At 61.7% G+C, this 18,507-nt stretch overlaps 1 protein-coding gene across 2 annotated transcripts in view; it reads left to right on the forward strand.

Moving 5' to 3' along the window:
• Positions 1-1,370: 1,370 nt before the first annotated feature.
• PDE9A (phosphodiesterase 9A) overlaps positions 1,371-18,507 on the forward strand; it is an 89,548-nt gene continuing 72,411 nt past the window's right edge. Inside the window, exon 1 of one of the 2 annotated variants that reach the window (XM_058732116.1) lies at positions 1,371-1,531. In XM_058732116.1, coding sequence (XP_058588099.1) covers positions 1,463-1,531 — 69 coding nt within the window. In that variant the 5' untranslated portion in view covers positions 1,371-1,462. Of the gene's footprint in view, positions 1,532-8,871; positions 8,961-18,507 lie in introns of those variants that run through there. The other variant, XM_058732117.1, reaches the window with a different exon arrangement.

Raw genomic sequence — 18,507 nt, forward strand, 5'->3', positions numbered from 1 at the left:
GGCTGGAGGCCAGGGCAACGCTACGGGGACATGAAGCCACACGTGCCCGACTGTCCAAAGGCTGAGTGAGGAAGACCACTTCGCCTAAAGACGATGAGCCCCACCTTCCCCGGGGCTCCAGCCTGGCCAGTGCTCCGTGTGGCTGGGGGGGGGGGGGGAACTCTGGAAAGCCTGGGCACCAGGCGAAAACCGGATAGCCAGAGAAGGCAAAGGTGGTGACCGTTGGCAGTGGTCAGGCTGGCTCGGGCCGGCGTAGAGGGCGGGAGGAGCCTGTGTGCACCGGGCCCTCTCTCAAAAAGCAACACCCGGTTTTCACCAGCCCTCCCCCCATCGGGTTCCCACTGGGAGATCCCAGAGAATTGGGAGCCACAAAGGAGCCCCCACTGTGGTCTGCAGATCACTCGCTGCCTGAAATCCCTTCTCTTTCCCTCCTGCCTTTCCCACACTCCCTGTAGCCACGAACCAGGTGTGGGGAGGGTGGGCAGAACAGCGCGGAAACCAGCACGGAGCCGGTGGCTGGGTAATCCTCACTCTGGCTCCAGTAAGGACAGAAATAAAATTGCCATTTCAGCTCTGGGTGCAGCTGGGAGAGGCTGTCAGTCCCGAGGATGTATGGAAAACTTAGGCGAGGGACGTGCATGAATGAGAAGCAACTTTTCTCATTTCCTCGTCAAATTAGGCGAGGATAGCAATCGCAGCAGGGGGAGGCTGAACCCAGGGGAGGTGCCCGATGTGAAAGGGGGCCGGGGTTGGCTAATGACTGCAGGTAGCCTGGGGGGGGTGGGTGCCCCCAGTCCCTGATGTGTTTGATTAGCCACCTGGGGCAAAGGAGTCACTATGGGCAACTGTCCGTGTGGGGAGGTGACCAGCCTGCAGCCAGAGGGGGTCGCTATGGGATTTTCTGGCCGGCAGAGGGGTGACCAGCCGGCAGCTAGAGGGGGTTACTGTGGGAATCTGGTCACATGGGGAGGTGACCAGCCTGCAGCCAGAGGGGTCCCTCGCTATGGGCACCTGTCCAGAGGTCACTTGGAGATAGGCTTCTCTCTTGGCCTGGTCCCCAAGGAGGCTGGAGTCAAGCGGAAGAAGAGGGGGTGTGCCCTAATGTGGGAAGGGAGGGAAGAGGGAGGAGGGAAGAGGTGGGAGTAGGAGGGAGGGAAGGGGAGGAATCGGGAGGGAGGGGGAGGGGGAGGAGGGAGAGAGGAGGTGGGAGGGAAACGGGGGAAGGAGGAGGGGGCGGAGGGAGGAGGGGGGAGGCCGAGGCCGGAGGCGGAGCACGAGCCTAGACGCGCGCGCCAGAGGCGGCGGCAGAGCCCGCACCGGTGCGGCGCGGCGCTCTGGTTGGCTGGTCTCCTCCTCCCTCCCGCCGCCGCCCCCTCCTCCCTCCCACTCCCCGCCCTCCCCGCGGCGGCTGGCGTCGAGAAAGTACAGTAAAAAGTCCAAGTGCAGCCGCTCGGCGCACAAGATGGGGTCCGGCTCCTCCAGCTACCGGCCCAAGGCCATCTACTTGGACATCGATGGGCGCATTCAGAAGGTAGCCTCCTCCCCGCCCTTGCAGCCCCCGCTGGGTGCCCCCACCCCTGTGCTCCGTCCGCGCCCCCACCCCCCTCCCCCCGTCAGCGCCGTGGCCCTGTGATCCCGGGCCGTGGCCCCTCCCCGGGTGAAGGGCGACGCGCGGGGCGGGGGGGGGGGGGGGGGGGGTCGGTCGCCGCGGCGGGTGGGGGACCGTCGTCTGTGCGTCCGCGCGTGGTGGGTCCGGGCTGCAGCCTCTGACAACTTGGGCTGGGGGACGGCGGGGCCCTGCGGAGCTGGCATCCCCACGCCTCGGGCCCCGTGGAAAGGGGACGACCCACGCGGGGGTATTTTTTCCGCCTCATGGGCAGAGCTTTCTCTGTAACAGATCTCATCCGGTTGAGTTTGCATGTTCAGAGGGCTGGTACGTTAAGCCTTTCATTTCGCTCCAAACGACCCCGAAGCAGACACCGCCGAGCCAGTGGGCAGCGATGGGCAGCCCTGGGGGATGTGTCCCCGCGCAGGGATGGTGACCGTGGCACTGAGAGTGACCGAGTGTGCCGCCACCCCCCCCCCCCCCGACCAGTAGCAGTGCCTCCTGCCCAGTGGGGAGCAGGTGCAGAGGGGGGATGGGGGTCTTAGAGAGAAGGGACCCTCGTACCTGCCCCCACTCCCTCCGTGTCCCCTCCCAGGCAGGCGGTCAGCTCTGACCGCAAAGGGGGCTCCCTGAGGCTGCTGATCCCCTCCCCCCCCACAAAGCGAAAGGCTCTGTGGTCCCTCTGCCCTTCTCTGGAGACATGAAACCCTCCAGATGTCCAGTGACCCTAACCAACTTGAGTCTCATAGGAGAGGCTCTGGGACAGACCCCCCACCTCTTTGTCCCGGGCCCCTCCCTTTCTAAACCCCTGGCCTGAGCCCAGAGAGTCCTGGACCTGTGCCTCTGATTGGCAGAGAGGGACAATAAGAAAGCTGGCTTGGAGGGGGGATTTTCAGCTCTTCCTGAAGGCCCCGGGGGAGGGGGGGGAAGCCACCGTGAGGCACTGACTCCCATTCTTCAGCTGCACATTTCACGGAAGCCCCCGGAGCTGCCGTCTCTCCCCTTCTCTTCTCCAGGACCCCCCACCCCCACCCCTGCCAGGAAGCCAGGGGAGGGTGCCCCCGCCAGTCACGGAGTAGGCAGGGGGCAGGAGAGGGTCTCTCCGAGAGATCTGGAGTGCCTCTGCCGGCTTGCCAACAAGCCGCCCTCACTGCCACTGTCCCCATGTCCGTCCCGGGGACGTGAGGACGCACCCTTCCCCCACCCCATCCCGCCCCGGTCGAATCAGAGGGCGGGGGACAGGAAGCATCTGCGAGGGCAGGCTGGCAACCCTCTCGTTTCGTGAGCGCCGGGCAGGCGGTCAGGACGGGCCTCCGGCCCCCCGACTTCCAGGACCAGGCGTTTGCCGGACCGCTCAGGAGCCTCAGCGGCCTCCTCAGAGGAAGAAACGGCCCCACTTCAGGTGCACGCACACGCAGCCCCACACACGCCCTTGTACGCGTGCACGCGTGCTTCCACGCACAACGTGCGCACGGAGCCATGCGTGCACACAGCACACACGTGCACAAACACAAACCCGCACACCCGCCTGCGCACACACACGAGCACACGCTCTCCCGCCCTGCCGGATGGGACTTCTCTGAGGCCGGCCCCCTCGATCTTTCGAAAGAGGTGAGATGAGACCCTGCCGCCGGGTCAGCACTGACAGCTTCTCCCCCAGAGCTTCCCAAAGGTCTCCCTGAGAAGCTGGACCGGAAGCGGGTGAAAAGCGGAAGGCAGGTGTCGGAGGGTGCGAGGGGAGGGCTGAGTCTGGGGGCTCCGCCGGCGGTGCGGGCAGGCTGGCGTGCAGGAGCCGACGCACCTGGGGTGGGGGCGACTTCCAGAAGGCAGCCCTTGAAGGCACACCCGCCCTCAGGAGCGGGGAGGCCGCGGCCTCCTAGGGGCCCGATCTGCTGCCCGGGGCGGCTCCACCCCTTCCCGTGGTTCTGAGCAAGTCCCCCCCCCACCCCCCCCCCCCCCGCGGCGGAGCTGGCCTCCGCATCCGAAAAGTGGGACAATCGCATCCGCTTTAGAGAGTGGCCTGGGAAGCAGCAAGAGCGGGCGGCCAGAGCGCCTGGGGCTGTGGGACCAGGGTGGGCATCAGGCGCCCACCCCCGGCTCCGGCCACGAACGGCCTCTGGCCGCGGCGCGCAGGGGAGGGGAAGTGCGGGCAGGCGTCTGCAGCCCCTGTTACTGTTCCTCGACCTTGCTCGAAGCGCTCTGCCTTTGCCCTTGACGCTGTCGGAGGCTTGGCTGGACTTGCAGCCCCGGGCAGAGCCGACGCATTTGGGGTTTCCAGGCACGTGCCGGAAAATGACAATGGGCCACTCACCGCACGCCCAGCAGCACCGTGGGGACGTCAGACGTCTCTGCCGAGAGCATTTCCAGCGGTGTTTTCTGTGGCTACGCCCTCCTTCCTTAAGGTCACAGGCGCCCGGTTGATTCCGAAAGGTCCCCGCGTGCTGGCCGCGCTCTGTCTCCCTTTAACCCAGCAGAGCTCTTCTCCCCCACCGAAGGCCGTGGACGCAGACCCCACGTTGCTTCCAAGGGGAAAGCGTGATGGGGGGACGGGGGAGGGTTGAGGCGCGTGTCTTCTGGCGTTGGCGCTGCTTTGCCCCCCTGGTCATCAGTCCCGTGGCTCCGCCTTATTTCTGCCCTGTGCTCCGCGACTCACCCGGCTCTTGGTCACTGCACGCTCCCCCCAGAGAGGGCACAGATGCAGGGGAAGAACGCCCCAGCAGTGACCCCCACAGATAGAACCGGGTTCAACAGAGCTTAGGGGGATGGTCCGGAGTTGTCCGAAGGGAGGCCGCCTTCCCTGTCCTGGGGTGATGAGGCTGGGGCGTCTCAGGTGCCCGGTGACACCGTTGCAGCCATCGGATAGTTGGTTCAGTGCTTTTTGACATGAAGGCAACTCCAGACGCGCCCGTCACATACAGTCCCCGGGGCATACAGTGTGACGACAGCAGTGGGAACTGGGGGGATCCTCGGACCGCCTTGGGGAATCGATCTTTCGCCTGCGAGCTTCCCTTCAGAGGCTGTGCACAGTGGGCTCGGAGGGCACAGGTGGCTTCTGCTTGGGGCCCGCGCCCCTCCTGCCCCCCCCCCCACACACAAAGGCAGCACACAGAGCCAGGCCAACCGCGGGCCACACTCTCAGAGCCTCACCCCTCTGTCCACATGCCCTGGGGGCGGTCCTTAACCTCTTCGTAAGGTGCGAGAACCTCCAGTGCCGCTTGACGTAGAATCAACGGGACAAGGCGAGTCACTTAGCCCGCTGTCCGGACGAGCTGTTGAACAGCTACCGTGTGCTGAGCGCTGGGTCCGGTGTGACCGTGACACCCACGATGCCGTTCCCCCCGGCGATGGCCTCACACATAGGCAACCACAGCTGCCGCAGGGCGCCCTGGGACGGACAGAAGGACCCGGGGGCGGAGCAGGACGTGGGGGGCTTAATGGATACGTTCCCTTCCCCCACTCCGAGCCATTGCATTCTTGTCCCAGCCTCACCGCAGCTGGGACCCCAGCCTCACTCTGAACCTGGAGCCCAGGTCCCCAGAAGCAAACGGCCGCTTGACTTGGTGAAGCTGTGTCTGCTCTAAAACGAGGGAACAAATGAGAAAACCCGAAAGCGGAGAGCGGTGTTGGAAAGTTGTTCTAGTATCTGTGAAAGACTGTGCTGGGTTCACCGATTGCGGTCGCCCCACCCGCTGACTGCGGTCCCTCCGCCCCAGTGCACCCGGCTGTCGTCCCTTCTCACCAGGAGCCGTGGTCCCCAGAGCCTGGGCCTGCAGTGCCTGGGTCCCGTTGAGTCCCTGCGGTTTCCTCTGCGGCCAGGCCTCCAACAGCCCTGCCCGCCGTCCCTCTCCCCGCCGCCTGCCTCCCTGTGCCTGCCACGCGCCCTGCTCCAGCCCCGCACCCTCCGAGGGACTCCAGGCTCCTCTGCCTTCCTTTCTTGCCTTGGGCACAAGCAGCTACTACACTTCTTTAGGGCAACCCCACCTTCTCTTTTGCGAAACGTGGAGCTGCCCCCTGCCCCCCCCCCCCCCCGCATGTGGTCAACACAGCCAGGCCCGGAGACCCCCTTTGGGGTATCTCCCCCCTTCCTGGAAAATATGTCCGTCTTGCCACCTGGCAGAGCCTGGTGAAATTGTCCTTTGGAATCTGAGATGTGTGCCCTGCCCTGCCCACGTGCAGAGCCGACGACGGAGGGGCCTCCGCTCCATTTTGCAGGACCACGTCCACTGGCCGCGCGACCCGTCGTGAGTTCTCGGGGCCTGGGCGCCACTGTTACCCCTGCACAACCGCCAGGTGACGGCGACTCCCCGTGGCCATCCTCCAGCGCAGTCTGCTTCTCTTCCTTTAAGTGTTTGTAACTTAACGATATTTAAGTGGATACTTGAAATGGTAACATAAGCTAATCGCCAAGTTCGGAGATGCCCAGGTTCGGAGAGGGTCTCCAGCTGGAGATGGTCTGGTAGTGATGGGGGAGGAGGTGTTTTGCCTCCAGCTCTGTCCCCCTGGGCTTGCAATGACCCCTCTGTCTCCAGCTGGGTGGGAGCTGGGAGGGGGGATGTAACAAGAATGGGGGTGTCCGGTCTCTTACTGGACAAGTAGATCGACCGGACACCTCTCGGAGAGGAGGCCTGTCCAATCCTGTCTAGCCCGAGGGCACCGACGAGTCAGGGAACCACTGGTCTCCCTCCCCCTTCCCATTCGCCGTGGCCCGAAGGTCTCTTAAACAGAAGGATGCGGAGATCTCTCAGACGGCCTGCAGCTCACCCTGTCTTGGAGGGGTGACCGCACAGAGTGGCAAGGACCACGGGCCCCGCAGACCCGGCTCTGTCGCTTGACCGCCAGGAAGCCCGAGGGAAGTCGCCTTCTCCTTGGTACGGCGGGCACGGCAGAGGCGCCCCCATGGGGTGACCGCGGATGGCACCAAGTGACAGGCAGAGTGCCCAGGGAGGAGCCGGCCCTGCAGGGAGGCTCACGTCCTGTCCTGATAGCAGCCCCCGGCCCGGCACCCCCCCCCCACCACCCCCTGCCCCTCCCTCTCCCCTGGGAGACCGCGGCAGGAGCCGAAGCAGCACTCTTGTCACTTGTCCGCATCTCTGTGAGGCCACCGCGAGCCCGAACTCAGCCCCCAGGACCCCGGATGCCTGCTGGAAACACGACCCCTGCAGCCCCGAGCGGCCTGGGCCAGCGGCCTCCCCGGGGCCGCCGTGGCCTCAAACACATGCAGAGCACAGCTCTGGTCTTCAGGGAAGGAAAGCAAGGGCAGAGGAAGGGCTTGGTGTCCCATCAGACAGCTCACGTGACTTGCAAATGAAAGACGAATCAGGGACGCGGCCGAGCCGCCGATGTCAGTGCTGTTGACGGGGAGCCCAGGGCCCAGCCCGGCGGTGGGACGGCAGGGACTGGGGGGGGGGGGGGGCACAGGCAGCCGTGGCTCCCTGGAGGCTGGGTCCCCACACCCTGGCTTTGCCTCCTGGGAGTGGTGGGCACGTCCCCAAGGCCCTTCCCCCAGCAAAAGGCACAGGCCAAGCCGCCTACATCCAGCCCCCGCTTCCTCGGCTGCGGATGACCCAGCGGCAGCACTACTGGGAACTGGGGCAGGTCTTTGGCTGGAAGGGATAAGAGAGTCCCCGGAAGACGCGGAGGGCCCCCCAAGTATCCACCTCGACAGCAACCCGCCAGCTGATCTTGCCCCTAGGAAGGATGTCCCTGCACGTCCTAACTACCCCCTCGGGCATGCGGACAACGAGCTGAGAGGCGGCCGCCTCGAGGCACATCCAGGCCCAACATTCCCATCCTCCGCGGAGGCACGAGCTCCAGGCCGCGGGGACCGCTCGAAGCCGGCGTGGTTTGCAAGTTAGCGACCCCGGCCCCGAACTGGAGCTGGACCCACAGCCTCTTACTCGGCTCCCGGGGCCGTCTCCTCCCGCTTGGTGGTCGAGTGTCTGCGTTCCCAGGGTTCCGGATCTTTCTGAGCAAAAAACATCCTAAGCGCGCACGTCAAGAGCCACCTGCGGGAGCACGAGGAGCACGCGGCATCTCTCCCCGGGTGTGTTGGGCACGCGGCCACGTGGCGGGAGATGGCCCCAGACGGTTGCAACCTCAAAAAAGCAAATGTCTGTAGTTGACGGTGTGGTTCGTTTGCCTTGAGCGCACCCTCCCCGTCCTCCTGTCCCCCCTCGCCCCCACCGCGGTACCACGCCTGCTCCCCGAATCCCCAAGCTGATCGCCCGAGGGGAGCGTTTGCCTGAACAGAAGCAGTGCCCCTAAAAACACGGTCTAGAGCGTTAAAGTAGAGCCAGAAAGTCTCATCGAGTTAGCTTTAGGTGCCCTGCGTGACTTTTTTTTTAAATTATAGCAAAATAGATATAAAATTGGGGGCGCCTGGGTGGCCCAGTCGGTTAAGCGTCCGACGCTTGATCTCGGCTCAGGTCACGATCCCAGCGTTCGTGGGATCGAGCCCTGCATCAGGCTCTGCGCTCGCAGCACAGAGCCTGCTTGGGACTCTCTCACACGTGCGCGCCCTCTCGAAATAAATAAGTCAACTTAAGAAAATATGTGTAAAAGTTACGATCTTAACCACTCCTGGCTGTGGAGCTCTGGGGCATGAAACAGAGTCACAGTCAGGTCACCAGCATCCCCACCGACCATCCTCCCCGACCGAAACTGTGTCCCCAGTACATGCCGCTTCCCCAGCCCCCGGCGCCCACCCCCTGCTCCGTCTCCGTGGACCTGACTCTCCGGGCCCCTCGGACGAATGGAATCAGTCCTTGTCCTTCTGTGCCTGGCGCGTTTCCCTGAGCACGATGTCCTCGGGGTCCGTCCACGTTGTGGCATGGGTCCGCTTCCTGACTTCTTAAGACTGAATAACATCCCCCCGCGTGTATGGCCCACGTTCTGTCTCTCCGTTCCACTCTCGGTGAACCTGCCTGACGGTCTTTCAACCTCTGTCGTTTCCCTTCTTTCCTCAGAGTGCAAAGCGCGGGCCGTGCTGTGGTGGCACTCTTATTGTCTTTTCTGAAAAGCGGTGTCCTCCCCAAAGCCCTCCGCCGTTTCCTGGCCGCAGTTGCGTTAATCGAGGACGTGGTGTGTGCTGTGGCCGTGAAGGGTGACATGTTACAGGCGGGGACGGTAAACAGTTCGGGGAGGGTGGGCGCTTCCCAGATTCAGTGACGCTCTGTCCACATACCGACATTATGATGTCACAGTCCAGAGCCCGGATTCTGGGGCATGCAGGCAAGTTCCTTACGTGCCTCGGTGGCTCCATCCATGAAGGGGGGTGGAGGGAGCGTCTCCCTCGGGGGTCGTTCGGATGAGACACAGGACTGTGTGTCCAGGGCCGAAGCGGGGCCAGTCCGTGGTGAGTGCCGCGTAGAGCCCTCGCCGCTTGTATTGATCTGTTGAGAGTTTATCTATTCACGCTGCGGACGGAAGGCAGTCAGATGCCCGTGTCTTGTTGGGAGGGCCTCGCCGAGACCCCCGGCTTCCCGCTGCGGGGCGGCAGGTGGCTCCCGGGCAGCTGGCCGTCAGTCCCCGTGCCCGGCCCGTGTCCAGGCGCGCTCTGTGACATGCAGGGATGCTTCCCGCCCAGGGACACCGTGCTTCCCGGGGCAGCCCTACATCCACCCTCCTGCCCCCCAGCCTTCTCACCGAAGAGAGGAGCCACACTTGCCTTTCCTTTCTCTTCTCGCCGGTCCAGAGGTGGGGCCACGGGGACTGCGGAGAGGAGGGAGGGCGGGCGGGGTGGCCGCTGACCCTGCCGCGCCTGCTGCGCAGGATGAACGGGGACAGCCTGCCCCGCGCCCCCCCCCCCACCGGCCGCATTAGGGCTCCAGGCTCCAGCTTCATTGATTTGCCGGAAGGGGTGTGGGTGCCACAAGCACTCAACAGTAATTGTGCTGTTGAAGCGAGCAGGGCTCGGGCTCACGGTGTGTGGCTGGTCGCTGCCCGGGCTGCCCGCGGGGGGCTGCTGGCCACACCTCCCCCCACGGGCCCTTGGCCCCCCATGTGCAGCCCGGGGGAGCACCTCAGCCCTGGGAGAGATGGGAGGTGCTTCGGGGAAACAAAGTCAGAGCCTACCCGTGCAGTGGCGGGAGTTAGCGGGACCTGGTACGTCCCCCGCTCCGTTTAGCCCAGAACACGGCCGTGAGGAAAAGCTGCCACTCTGTTCTGCAATCGGCACCACCAAAGGGACGGTCAGGGTAACGGGCATGGTGTCCAGATGGAGTCTGGTCACCCTGGAGGCCAGTCGCCCACTGGGCCGATTTGTTTTGCAAGCAGAACGGTTAACAGAGCCCTGGAGCCCGGTGATGCAGGCTCTTTATCCTCCCAGCTTCTGCCTTCCGGGTGTTTTTTTTTTTAACTTTTATAGTCTTACAAATGCCAGAGAGAGAGGCAGCACCCAGTACCGCTGACATTATCCTCTAGAATCTTCAATAACGTTAAATTTACATTCGCAAGAGCGGCTAACCCCCTGGGTGCTTATGGAAAGGCTGGCTGTCCACCGAAGCCACTGGGTGCTGGGCGTGGCTGGGGAGCCTGAGCCATTTCCAAAGTGCTGGGGGGAGGCCCCCAGAATGATGTCTTCGCCCAGAGTTGCGTTATATAAACTTCACACAGAGAACAGTTAAGATGTGAGCAGTGCTTAAAGGTCCGTACATCCCCTCAGATCTCTAGAAGCTTCTGAAGCCTAAGACGTCTTACCGGCCCTGCGGAGAACAGAAAATCCGGAGCTCAGAACAGACACCAGAAGGGCTGGGAAACAGGACTCCAGAGATGGCCGTGGCCTGCGGAGCCCTTAGGACTTCAGACTCCGCCCTCGAGCCGCCAGGGTGCAGAGCTGTGGTCCCATCCCAGCGTGAATTTGATCCCATTTTGTGGGTGTTGTTTGGAAGGCTGAGCCCTAAGCAGCAGAGGAGGGAGGTGGCCTCTGTGCCCCCCCACCTGGCAAAGCCAGCCCAGAAAATTCCAAGGAGCCGGGGTCCAGAGAGGAGCTTCCCCTAGCAGAGGAGTGAGTAGGGAAGTGTAGGAGCAGTGAATTCCGTGCCCCCGCAAATATTTCTGGAAGCGGTGCCGGGTGGCCCGGGGCTGAGCAGGTGAAGGAGGTGGGGCATCAGCCTCGGGGCGCTGCGTGGACACGTGAGCAGGTGGGCAGGTAGTATGAAGGTCGGCGGGAGGTAGGGGGAGGCGCCGAGAAGCGACAGGTGGGTGGGGAGAGGGCTTTCTTGGAGTCAGAATCAGACCTGCCCCCCAGGTGCTGCCTGTGTTAGAGCCCTAGTCAGTGTCGCCAGTGCTAACGCCATGGCCCTGAACGAGCCTGGAGGGCTGTGGCTGGGCGCACCGGCTCCCACGGGCTCCTGTTCTGAAGGTAGAGACGCGTCACAGGCCACCCCACACCCTGCGCCCCACCTCTTGCCCGGAGCACCCTGTTTCTTCCAGCTAGCTTCCTGGCCTGCAGCTTCACCCCCCAGGGCTTCCCCTGAAGCCCGGGGCCTCCCCAGGGATGGGGACCCTGGGTCTCCTGGGTGTTGGTGCGGGAGCAGCCGAGGCCGCAGGCTGGATGCAGAGCCCCTGACCCCCCAGTGTGGGTTTCTGATTCGGTCTCAGCCCCTGCAGTGAGCCCTTGTGCGTCCTCCAGAGGGATCCAGGAGCAGGCAGCTTGAGAGGACGCCCTGGAGCGAGGCGGGTCCAGGCACCAAACGGACCCCTCCTAAGGGCCAGGCTTTCCTTCTGGAAGAAAGAGTCGGGGAGCTGGCAGCTTTCACGCAGCTGCTGTGAGCCCCAGGCATCAAACTAAACGGTGAGCCGCGTGCGGGCCTTTGGCTCTGCGGGACTGCGGAGACACGGCCCCCGGCTGAGGTTCCATCGCGGTGACAGGCCACCCCCAGAGTCCCATGGCGTTGAGCAGAAACCCTGACCTTTGCAGGGACATGTGGCAGCCACCCAGGAGGCACGAGGCGTTTCAGCCTGGCGGGTGGAGGTCAGCCTCTGAAGGACAAGAAGCAGGGCCGGGGGGCCACTCCAGCCACCTCGGCGGCAGGCACGCAGCCCGCTGGGACCAGCGCGAGGCCCCTGCCGCCCACACCCAGAGACACTTGTTTTCTGGCAGGAAAACCATCCTCGATTTTTCTAATGAAATCTCAAGGTCATGAAAAGGAAAGGGAAAAGAGGAGACCCCGGACGCAGGAAGGAGGGACTCCTCCCCCGTGCAGATGAGGGCTTCTGGATCCCTCCACTCCGGGTGGCCACCCAGCTGCCCACTTTCTCCCACGTCTCCGATTTCCACGCCCTTGGCCTCGGCTCGCCAGGGTGGCTGGGTGAGGGCGTCTGGCCCCGCCTGCCCGTGCTGTCCCCTCCCTGTGCCACTGCCCCCGTCGTCCTCAGCTCGTGACTGATGCCGGATGAGCTGTCCCCATCCTAACCTCCAGTCCTTCTGGGAGTATTACAGTTATTTCAAAGAGGATTTGAAGTTATATTTGGAGGAGCGTCATGAAAAAGAACTTTGAATAAAAACATGCCCCTGCCTCCGTTTGCCTGCCTTCCGCGCCGGCAGCAGAGTGGCCTTGTAGAGGGAGCGGTGTGGCGCAGGACGGTCCGCGTGGCGTCGCTGGCAGGAGGGAGCGGGGTTTGCCCGAGGCCGGCCCCCCGGAAGGTGGACGGGAGGACGGAAAAATGTGACCCGCTTCTCCGGGTCATCCTGGGCTGTCTCTGCTCACGGAAGCTGTGGGTTCCAGGTTCCATGCGAGTTCGGGCCATCGTGTGTCTCGAGGCGGCCAGAGGTGGTGAGTGATTTCTGGGGTTCCGTGAAAATACTTGGATAAGGAGAGAATGATGGTGCGCGGATTCCTCTCGAGAGAAGCCGCGGTCCCCTGTGTGATGCCCGGGAAGGAGGCTGGAGCAGGAAGGGGCGTGAGCCTTCCGCCTTGACGGGTTCTCCTCAAAGGGCTGCAGGACCCGGATCCCCAGGGTTTGCGCCCCGCTCCTGACCTCAGAGCCAACACCTGCCATTCGGCCAAGGCCTCTGGGACACCGTGCAGGACCCGCTTCCCGTGAACAGCCCCTCCGCCTGCGCACTTCTGCCTCCCCCCTCCCCCGCCCCGATTTCATTCCTGTAGGGAGAGACAATGGAAGTGATGCCGCTCGCTCGCTTTCCAAGGTGCCGGAGCGGAGCTCGGGGTCTCCCTGGGGAGGGTTTTCCTGACTCCCAGGCTAGGTCTGGTTGCCACAGGGCTTCCTCACGTCTTTTCACCCTGCCCCGCCACCCCCTCGCCCCTCCCGGATGCGGCTGCGGGCTGCAGGCCGGGGGTCTCCCGTGGGTGGCCCTCCTCGCGGCCCCTCCTCCCGGGCACAAAGGAGCCTGGGGCCCAGGACGGTCTCGCTGGCCGCACTCAGCCTCCTGATACAGCCGAGCCCAACAGAGCCCTGGGGGACAAGGGTGCAGGTCGGGCCGGAGAGCCAGGCAGGGGCCCAGTGAGGGGACACGGGACGGTCGGGCACCCTTGAATGGGACCCCAGAAGTAAAGCAATTGTCCACCGGAGAGACACCTTCAGAAATGTCCCCACACAAAACAGTCCTTGGAAGGGGACTCCACCCCCACACATTTCTTACCCGTTCGGCTGTCTGCTCTTTGCATTTTCCGTCCCCTGTGGTCCGTTATTTATCACGGCGGAGACTGGCCTCAGACACCAGAAGTAGAAAACAAAACAGAGCAAGCCGGAGAGTGACACGAGGGGTGAATGGATCGGCCATGACAAATGGGTTCAGCGCGGAGGGGGCCGTGGGCCCTCGCAGACACAGGCGCAGGGAGAGGGGCCCTGAAATCCTGCCCAGCCCAGGCCCGGAGCCCGAGCTGGAGGGCTGTTTAGACGGTCTGGGCGGCCGTGTCCTGCTGATGAACATTGTCAACCAAGACAGGAGTTCCCATGGATCCCCAGGCTGCTCTCGTCCGGCCTCCCCGCCCAGGCCCACATCGGCCCCTCCGGGAGGGGAGGGGCGGGGGGACAAGGTGATGGGTCCCCTCTCTGGAATCCGGCCCCCCCGGCCCCTCCTGGGGTGTGCCCCCAGTCATATCCGCACTCCGTGCCTCACACAGCCTCAAGGATTCCTATTCTCTGCAAAGAGAGTCCAGTCTTAGGATGGAGGCCAAGGACACAACGGCTCCTGGGCCGACACCAGCGCATTCCCGCTGTCAGCGTCACTGAAAACAGCACCAGTTTATTCTCTCGCGGTTCTGGAGGCCAGACTCCAGGATCAGCACCACGGGACCTCCCTCAAGATGCTGGCAGAGCTCCCCTCCCTCCCCCCCGCCCCGGAGGCTCTAGAGGGAAGCGTTCTTCGCTGCTTCCTACTTCGGGGGGCTGTCAGCACCCTTTGGCTCGTGGCCACACGCTCCAGCACCTCCCGAACTCTCTGTCTTCACACCACTCCTCCTCCTGTGTCACCTCTCCCTCTCTGCGGCCTCGCCATTCGGGGGTTTCCCATACGGCCCATCCAGAGAATCCGGGCTCATCTCTTCCCAGGATCCCCAATCTTACCGCGTCTGCTGAGGCTTTGCCTCGGAGGGCGGAGAAGGACGCCACAGGGCTCTTAGCCCCCCAGTTGTACGTGTTTCCGGCCTCGGATTAAACCACAGGCCCTTGTCTCCAAGGCTCCTCACATAACGGCTGTTCCCCGAAGCCGGCGGGATCATCGGTCTGGAGCGCGGACGGGGCGCAGTGGGGCGGTCGCGCCTTCCCTGCACCTGCGGCCCGGTGCATCGTGCTCCTTGTGGCCTCCCGTCCCTCAAGGCCGGCCCTCCTTCACAGATGGGTCACATCTGCCTTTATTTGTGCGTGTGATGACGTCACTGCCTCCCCTGCCTGCCGGCTGCCCGCACACTCCAAGCAGGGTCCTACATTTCTGTCTACTCTACTCCCACACCAAATTTTGCTGTTCATTTTGACGGAGTTAACTCATGCCGTGCTGAGCAAACGTGCCTCCAAACCCGTTCGCTTAACAGACGAGACGGCCCCCCGTGCGTGCACGGGAGCCGAGAGGAGATGCCTGGTGGGCCGTTAGCCGTGCGCCCGCCCCCCAGCCCCCTCCGCCACCGTGGCTTGCTTATCCGGCAGCCCTGGGATCAGCAGACTGCAGTTTGCATCTGGCACAGACACTCGTGTAGCTGTAGGATCCTGACCCTCGGATTCCACACCTGCGCCACGGGGATAGTCCCTGCCTAGCACACATTCGTCTCGCGCCCACAACGTAGCAGGGCTTTGCAAGTATGTTACAAGGGCGACCAGTGTCTCGTCTTCCCCGTGTTGCAGATGAGGACAGCGTGCCCACCAACCCCAGGGCGCGTCAGAGGCAGAGCTGGGGCTGAACCAGGAAGGCTGGCTTCGGGTGCCGCGCGCCACAGCACAGACCTCAGGGAAAGGTCTACCCATGGGGTGCGAGGGTCACTCCAGCCCTCGGGCTCGGTGCGGCGACCGCCCCGTGGGGGCCTCCCGGCACCTCGAGGCACGTGGAGCTGTATTACCCCCACTGTGAGGATGAGAGGGCCCTTCAGGGGCAGGGAGGGTGGTATTTGGGGGACTCCCCTTGTGTTTGCTCCCAGCTAGCCCTCCCACGAGTCCGGGAGACTTTGTGCCGCGTCCGAGGGCAGTCGTCAGTATTTCCGGGTGTCCTTCGTCACCCTGAGCCGTCGCGTCCTCACCCCTCCCCTCCAACCATCGCCCCTCTGCCGGACACTCACGCACGCCTTTCCCCTCCATCGCCGCTCCCTCGCTGTGTGACTCTGGAAAAGTTCCTGACGCTCTCTGAGCCTTCCTATCTACAAAACAGGAAGAAGGATACCCACCCTCAAGGGTACTTTAAGGACCAAAGGTTATGAGCGTTCTTCACCAAATCGCGCAGGGAAAGGAAAGGGGACCGTGTCTCACACACTCACACACATGTTTGTTTTCAGTTCGGGATCCAAACCTGGCCCACACATTGTATTTATTTGCGGTCTCCCTAAGTCTCTTCCTATCCGCGTATTTCATGCCCTTTACGTTCCTTGCCATTTATTTGGAGATGAACGCTTGCTACTTCTGATCCTTAAAGACACAGACACGGATACAGGCCCGGATACAGACCCAGATATAGAAATACAGATGCACCTGTAGCTATGACGCCCCGAAGGATGATAAGGGAGATTGTTGTTAGTTTTCCTTCCATGTGAATATCGCCCCGTGGCTGTCTTGAACCGTAAGAAAGGATCCCGTAGGCTAGGGATCCACGCTGAAGTCCATACAGATGAAGCCATATGTCTACCCTGGGTTTTCAGTCACCCCGCGGGGGAGATGTCGGGGTGCAGATGACTCGGGCTGGGCCTGTGCTGGTGGCCGTGGGGGTAGGGGGCCGCGGTGGGGCTCCGCTGTCGTGCACACTCGAACGTTTCCAGAGTACAAAACTTCTCTTCTGTAGAGGAATGTATGTAATGAGTCTGGTGCATACTTATAAATGGTAGTTTCCACTGTTATTTTATATTCTTTTCAAACGCAGTGACCAGAAAAATACCTCCTAACTTGGAAAGGGAAATGAGGCCTGATAGAGAGTTTATTTTAGCGGATTGCCTGACAGTTAACTGTAATCCACTCTGTGGCATCATCCTTAAGGGTTCGAAAACAAGGGGCAAAACAGTGAATATTGTGCTCACATTTATATGACTGTAAAATTTGTAATTAGAGGTGAATCGCAGACAGATTGCAGACATAGATAGATGGAGAGAGAGGTAGACGGCCCACATGCTTCCTCGGCGACACGTGTTTATTTCTTGAGTATTTAAAAACATAAAATGTGGGATTTTGGTCTTGGTCTCTTTTTAGCCTGTTCTCTATATTAAACACTTGTAATTCTTGGGCACTAAAAAGCCGGTGGAAATTCGTCTTTTAATTCCCTCAAAGATAGAAAAGTTGTGAGTCCAGGGATGGGCCGTGATTTGGCCGCTTTATGGGCTGTGCGGGTTGAGCTCTAACTCCTGGAGGTGGGGCATGAGATCCAGGAGTCAGACCGAAATACCCTGGTGTGCTCTGAAGGCAGACAAAGCCTTATGAAAGCTTCTAGAAGCAGATGTAAACCTGAATAGGTTCTAGGAACTACAGAAAATAAGTCACAGTTTGATAGACGAAAGATAAGGAATTTGAATTGGTTTATTTTCCTCTGGGAGAGGAGCCTAAGTCAATATGTCATCAGAAGTACCGATAAGTGAAAACAAGGCAAACGGAGGACGGATACGCCATTACGGGCAAGTGACAGTGGCAGAGGCCAAGAGACCACTCCTGCTTCCCGTGCAGACCGCCCCTAGAGGTCTCCCTTCAGGAACAGCACGCGGCACTGGGTTCAGAGCCAAGCGGGTCCAAGTTTGCATTCGGGACCACGCTGGCCAGGCCAGCTTCTTCTCTCTCTGTGGCTCGGAGCCCTCATCTGTGACAGGGGTGATGATGATGTCCCAGGGTCACTGGGCTCAGACTCTGGCTCAAGAATAGTCGTGATCCTGTCAGGTCGTGGTGATGGTGGTGGTGGTGAAGATGTGATGACAGAGGTCAAGGTGGAGGTGATGGCGGAGGTGACAGTCGAGGTGACGATGGTGGCTCTGGCATCATCAGGGGTGTGACACAAACCAGCGGATGCAAATTTCAGCCCCAGCTCGTTTGCACAGGCCAACCCTTGGGCGCCAGGGCTCCCGGATCTGATGGGCAGATCCTGTGCTCCGTGGGAGGCAAAGAACCGCCCACGGTTCTGCCCTCGGGGACCTCATCTTCCGAAGACTTTCTTCCTGTTTAATGGAGACAAAACGAACCAGGACCAGAGTGAGGTCACGCTGATCCCTGAGCCCAGCAAAGTTTTCTCAACTCCTGCTTGGTGATTTGATGAACTAATCAATACACGTCTGCGTCGATCTGACCCCAGTTTTCATTGCACCGTGGATGTAGTTGAATGTGGTTGGTGAGCAGTACAAGGATACCAGAGCGACGGAACCTGCTCTGTGACAGCTTTCCCGAGATAGCACGTCCTTTCGTGCCACACTCTGCTGAAACACCCAGGAACGCCGACATGTCGAGGCTGAAGCTGTGTGCCCTTGCTGCCTCTTGCTTGTGAAAATGGCCTTTGAGGGGTCAAGGAGGAGCCTCCCCGGCCCCAGCCCCAGGGAAGGGTTTCAAAGGGCCCCCCCTGTAATCACAGCGGCCACATAACCTAGCACTTGGTGCACACCAAGCTCTCTATGTGTCATGATGAACCTTCCTGACGTCCCAGAGGCACAGGAAAACTACTTTCCTCACTCTGCCGGAGAGTCAGAGCCTCAGAGCGGTTAAGAAATCTGCCCTGGGTTGAGCCGGTAAGAGGAGAGGCTGGAAGTGAACTCACGTCTGTGGCTCCTCCCTGCTCACCCCTCTGCCCTGCGTGTGCCTGGAGCAGTGCACCACACCAGCGTCCCGCCAGGGGTAATCCAAGGGATGTGAGACAGCTAAAATGGCCCACGCTCCAGGCAAACCAAGACCGGCCGGTTCAGACCAAGCCAGCTGAGAGCAGCCGCTCACCCAGCTGACTTCCTCGTGGTCAGACCCACTTAACTCTGCCCTGATGGCCAAAGAGTCGGTGCTGTGATTTGCACAGTGCTAGCAACCCAACTGCTTCCCCCTCCATACACAAAATTTTACATGCAATCCTAATATGTGAAGCTTATATAAAGTTAAGTGACATGTGTTAGTACCCATTTGTCCTGTAAGTTCACATCTATGGCACGCAGTAAAGAATGAATGGGAACAGAGGGGGTCCCTGCGTGAGCACTGGGGTTAGAATCGGGAGCTCGGGGCGGCATCCACCGGCTAACGGCCTCAGCGTCAGTTAACGTCACTGGCCCCAGATTTGCTGGCCCCCAAGACAC

Source organism: Neofelis nebulosa, chromosome 5, assembly GCF_028018385.1.
Source record: "Neofelis nebulosa isolate mNeoNeb1 chromosome 5, mNeoNeb1.pri, whole genome shotgun sequence".
Classification (NCBI taxonomy): Eukaryota; Metazoa; Chordata; class Mammalia; order Carnivora; family Felidae; genus Neofelis; species Neofelis nebulosa.